The sequence below is a fragment of the Microtus ochrogaster genome, chromosome 1, assembly GCF_000317375.1.
Source record: "Microtus ochrogaster isolate Prairie Vole_2 chromosome 1, MicOch1.0, whole genome shotgun sequence".
Taxonomy (NCBI): Eukaryota; Metazoa; Chordata; class Mammalia; order Rodentia; family Cricetidae; genus Microtus; species Microtus ochrogaster.
In genome coordinates, this window is record NC_022009.1 from 90183669 (window position 1) to 90189428 (window position 5760).

Genomic DNA, 5760 nt, shown 5'->3' on the forward strand with positions numbered 1-5760 from the left:
GATAAGTGAAGAGGACAGGCCACCATATATAAATCTACATGGAGATCTCTCTATATGTCACTGTCACCTTCCTGGAAACTCAGAGGACAGGGAAGCCTCAGTCATCAGGCACACTCCACAGGTCACAAAATGACCCCAATACAGTCATGAGTACCTAAAGGAAACTCTATGGAGTTAAAGAAATTTGAGATCCACTAACCAAATAACATATTCAGGCTACATCTGAATTTTCCTAACAACAAACTTTAAAGAAAGTAAACCCTTCATTTTTAGGACACCTAAGGAAAAGTGAGCAATCTTCGAGTTTTGAAGATACTAAGAATTACTATTGTGTTTTAAGTGGCATGTGAAGAGGGTAACATATTTTAAAATTAAATACATAATCTCTAATATTGACTTCAGGATATTTGATAAAACAGAGTTTGGCAGAAAAAGAACCCGAAGGCAGAAGTAAAAGTTTGAGGTGGTTATATGCACCACATGAAGCCACACTGCTCATCTTTAACTGTGGCAGCTGCTAAATTCGGTGGGTGGACCCTGGTGGGAGAACGTGCGCTCAGCATGTATGGGGCCCTGGGCTTAATCTCCTGCAAACCCCTCTCCAAAAAGGGACAGCTGTTCAATGATTTCACACATACAAGCTAAGGAAAAATGAGGTTAATTTTAAAGCATGCCATTGATGTGCTGCTGATAGTAAAAATTGATACATTATTTAATCACATCAGGATTATTTATTCATCAAAACTGTTCAGCAAATAAATAGTAACTAATTATAACTGTAACAGAGGTTTGCTACATTCTCACCCATGATGTCTATAAAAAGTGAAATCTTTGAAAATGACATATATACTAAATATTCCAGGGGCCAGCAAGATGGCTCAGTGGTTAAAGGACCTGCCGCCAAGCCTGCTGACCTGAGTTTGACCCCTGGATCTCATGTCAGCGAGAACCCATTTCTGCAAGCTGCCCTCTGATCTCCATGCGCAACCTTCCCTCGAATAAATAAATAAATAGATTAAATAGATTAATAATCTGATATGTTTTCCCTAATGTCCTGTAACGGGAAGATCTATAGCACAGGAGAATTTTCTCGGATTAAATAAATCAGCTGGATTTTCTTTTGCACTTCACCTCCCAAACCAGAACATTTTCCTGCATAACTGATTTGTGTTGGGGTTCCACAGGGTTCCATGTCAATGCCAGGCAAACACTTAGGAAGCAGGTGCTCCAAGAATTTCACCAACAGGCTCGTAGCTCCTTTTCACACATCTGGGACATCCTAAGAGCCAGAGTCTCCCGGAAGCAGAACCTATTTCATAACTTTACTCTGGGCTGGCCAACCAGGCCTTTAGAAATGGTTCAGCACATCATTTTCTTCTGGGAAATGTCATCCCCTTATGTCACTTCTGGGCACACTGCTACACTGGTGACTGAAAAGTGCCACCAAGTTTGTCGTGGGCTTGCTGTCTATCCCGTCATTCAAATTCCCGGCGGGGCTACTACTGACAGAAATAGTAGTTCCTGTTTTTGAAACAAAGCTGGAATTTAATTTTTTATAGATTGAAGCACAGGCAAAAGAAAGGGGGCAAGGACAGCGATGACAGCGGCTCATGACCTGCAGTCGGCACAGGCGTCTCAAGAGACAGTCTCTAAGGTCTGGGTCCTAGGTTTGCACAGTAGAAACCATCTTAACACCATGTTAACTATAACCCTGACAACTAAAGGAGGAGACACTTCTCTGAGCAATGCCTGGAGCACACGTTTGCAGATCGTTAAATGCTTATTTATAGAAATGTGTGTGTGTGTAGTCAAGCATGAGTACTTACAATGGTATTTTTTACATGATTTTCTTCGTTCCTTTAAAATACATGTGTAGAGATGCATGTGTGTGCAGGTGCACATGTGTGTGAGTATTTCCATAGACAGCAGCTCACGCTCGGGCACCTTTCCTCTGGAATGCTGTCTACCTTACCTCTCAGTCTCTCCTAGGCTAGGGTTCACCCGTTAGCGGGGTAGGCTAGCAGGGAGTCCCAGGGACCAGACTTCTTAGCACTGACACTGCAACCACGTGCTGTGGTGGCTGGCTGTTTAATGTGTGTTTCAGGATCTCCGTTACTGACTGAAACATCTTTCCACAGGCCAAAACAAAACCAGATTTAAACATGTAATAGTATATGTCTAATGGAAGCACTAATTATACCTCGATAATTATAAACTGATTCTTTTAAAATATTACATCAGTTAATTAAAATTGTTATCTTTATAAAACTCTAAAAAAGACCTAAGTTTTATAAATCAATGCATCATTTCATAAAGGTATTCTGCTTCAATTATAATAGTAATGGAAACATCATGGTGGAACAGATTTGCAGAAATACCACATGTATGTTTATAAAAATGAGAAAGAAAACTTTTTTTAAACATGAAATGAGTTTGGATATAATTTTCCACACAGTACATAGTTCAGATGGCAATGCTAATAAAAGCAGCACATGATTGACAGCTTGGCCTAGAGGATGTCCTGGTCCCAGGAAACCCCACTGATTGACAGCATGACCTGGAGGATGTCCTGGTCCCAGGAAACCCACTGATTGGCTGCATGGCCTAGAGGATGTCCTGGTCCCAGGAAACCCCACTGATTGACAGCATGACCTGGAGAATGTCCTGGTCCCAGGAAACCCCACTGATTGACAGCATGACCTGGAGGATGTCCTGGTCCCAGGAAACCCCACTGATTGGCGGCAGTTTGGCTGGGATTCCAGAGAGGAAATCCCTACTTAGAAAACCAAGCTTCTTGTAGCCCCTCAGTCCTCATAAAGGGTGAGAGAGCTGAAAGCCAGGAAAAGAGCTATGCAGAGACAGCAGACAATCTGTCGGAAGGATAAATCCAAGCAGAAAAATCACAGGAAACCTGAGGCAGAGGACGAGAGCCAGTGAGAAGAGATGGGAACAGAATGAACAAAGTGCAAGGATAAATGAAAATATCACAACGAGGCCCATTATTCTGCACACTGAAACTGAATGAAATCCATGCCCTGCGATGCTGAAGCAGGCATGGGCAGCCCGTATATGGCGGTTCTGTTGGACTTGTCTGTGTTGGGTTTCATGGTCTAAGTTGATGTGGACGACTGACCAGGTTTCTTCCTCAAGAGGGCACCACACCTTATTATAGATGGTTGTGAGCCACCATGTGGCTGCTGGGAATTGAACTCAGGACCTTCGGAGGAGCAGGCAGTGATGGGGTCCGCACATTAACTCCAGGAATTTCCATCATTAAAGACACAGTAACAAGAAAGTCTACACGTAACTTCAGCACATAATTTAGGAACGAAATATTTATGTGCCAAGATTTCTGTAGGTCTCAATGGAAATGGTAATAGTAAGAACTGGAAAGAGGGCACTGTGTGAACTGGGCGTCATGGCCCAGACCTGCAATCCCAGCACTTGGGAAGCAGAGGTTGGAAGAGCAGAAGTTCAAGTCATCCCTGGCTACAGAGGCCCTTCCTCCAAACAACAAACAAAACAGAAAAGTGCTGGGTCCTCAAAGCTGCTCTGCTGTGCACAGAGAGTGAACAAATGACCACGGCTCTGGCCCTGCCCTCCACAAGGAAGCGCCATTCAACACCAGCTTTCTGAAGGGCACGGGATGTATGGTGGCCATCTGGGCTCTGCAGCTACTGCCAGGGCTGGCTCCTAACTCACCTCACGTGGTAATCAGTGGCAGGCCTGAGATCTTTCAGGTTACATTCCAATTCTTCTCCACTGCAACAACAAAGTATTTGTTAGTTTAACATTGGTCTCAAAGGCTTTGGGACTGGGTTTCATGGTTATTAGTCAACAGTAACTTAAGTGCTGCTAAGATCACATTCACCAAAACCCAGACACAAACCTTAATCTGGTGGTTGTCAGGCTTTTTTTTTTTTAATTAAAAATTAGAGTCTTTTGAGTGACACCACTCAGATCTAAAAATATAACAAAGTCGATTAAGTTTTAAATGTCTTAATGACTTTCTAAACCAAGACATAAAAGTAAGTATGTACACAAACAGGTAGATCTGCAAGAAAACACGCCAGCTGTCTGGCAAAGGTGGTTCCCAGACTTAGCCTGACAGAAACCCTGATGCCCTCAGCACAGCCCCCTCCCCTGATGAACTTGCAGTTCATCCCAGGTCCCCCCAAAACAGTTCTCTGACATAAGTAAAACCACTTCTATGACCAAAAGAGAAACTGAGCTCAACCTAAGTGATAAAGGAAAAACCCATTCAAAATAAGGCATTTCTGTTTAATTGTTGCCAAAAGGCCAGCTGTGGGAACACACCTGGAATACAGAACGCAGGATGTTGAGACAGCATAATCGGGAATTTAAGGACAGGCAAGGGAACTACACAGCAAAACACTGATTTAATATTTTTTGAAGTACGTGTGTGTCCATACCTTATTTCTCACTCTTTAAAATTGTGAAATGGCCCACTAAAATAGACTAGACAGCCAAGTATATTATCTGACACTGTCCTGAAGGAATAAATCACTATCATGGTTTTCAAATTGAGACATAGTTTTCAAAATAAGAGACTCATAGGGTCAGCTGGCAAAATTGGATCAGGATAATGGGTTAGAAGAAAGTTCTGGGGTGACATGTATTAATAAAATTGATAATTACAATATGGTTATCTACAAAAACATCCTGTGCTCAGAAAACACGAAATACTTAGTGGTAAAGGGTTGTGATGGATAAAACACATGAGAACAAACACACACAGAGAAAAAGACACAGCTAGCAAAGATACGAGGGTGAAAGGTCAGTGACGGAACACAGCCTGCATCCGTTCTTATACCTGATGTCTGATGTCTGAACTTCTCAAATAAAGCTGCTCCTGTTAAGTTTCAAGCCAGAAGCTATGACCACACCTAGCCTACAGCTGCAGCTTGACCTGCATTGCAACTGAAAATGTCTTGTTATCTGCTGGACTAGGTCAACATGAGGAAAACAACACAGGCATTGAGAGCTTTAGCATCTCTTAGAGAGTAAAAATCTCCAAAGAATCAACAAATCCTGACAACTGAAGCTGAGGGGAAAGTGCTCCCTTTGAGCAGAGACAGGCTTCCAACCGCAAGGCACGCTGCATTGTACCGCCTGCCAGGCTCCTGGGCGTACTCGTGACTCCAGCTGCTAGCACCAGAGTTCATCTCTAATCAACAGGATGCAGCCAATTGGGGGCAACGGTGTACACCCATACTCTATGTCAATAGCTCCAGCTCCTGGAGACACTGAGGGGCAAGGATCACATGAGTTCTTCGCTAGCCTGGGCAATAAAGCAAGTCTGCCTTCCCTGTCTCTAATTTCTGAGTGAGGACGTGGAGGCTCTATGTTTTTCCACTGAGCACCCGACTGAGGTTTTATTCCAAGCAAAGAGAGCAATCTCTAGAGTGTTCTTGCAAAGCAGTGATGCCACCCATGGTCTCTGGTGTGGCTCTACAGGGAAGAGGTCAGATAATGCCAGGGTGAGAGCAGGGGCGGGAAAGTCAGGGGGCACAGCAGGGACCAAGGAAGGACCAAAGAGAAGAGTTGGAGGCAAGAGAAATGGTCAGCAGAGGATGGTCCTTTTCCTCTCTTTTCTAGTCCACAAGTTGGCTCATCTGGGCAGCACACCATGAAGGCAGAAGAGAAAGTGGGCAATGCTGCATGGTATCGATGGGATGAGAACTGAAGAAAAATAAGTCTTCTCTGTGAGACACACGTGGGATTCGTGTGAGTTACACC

At 43.7% G+C, this 5760-nt stretch overlaps 1 protein-coding gene across 3 annotated transcripts in view; it reads right to left on the reverse strand.

The window, feature by feature from the left end:
* Fndc3b (fibronectin type III domain containing 3B) overlaps positions 1-5760 on the reverse strand; it is a 291701-nt gene that overhangs the window by 68538 nt on the left and 217403 nt on the right. For all 3 annotated transcript variants that reach the window (XM_005343904.2, XM_026782781.1, XM_013347920.2), the window contains exon 9: positions 3703-3762. In XM_005343904.2, coding sequence (XP_005343961.1) covers positions 3703-3762 — 60 coding nt within the window. The remainder of the gene's footprint in view (positions 1-3702; positions 3763-5760) is intronic.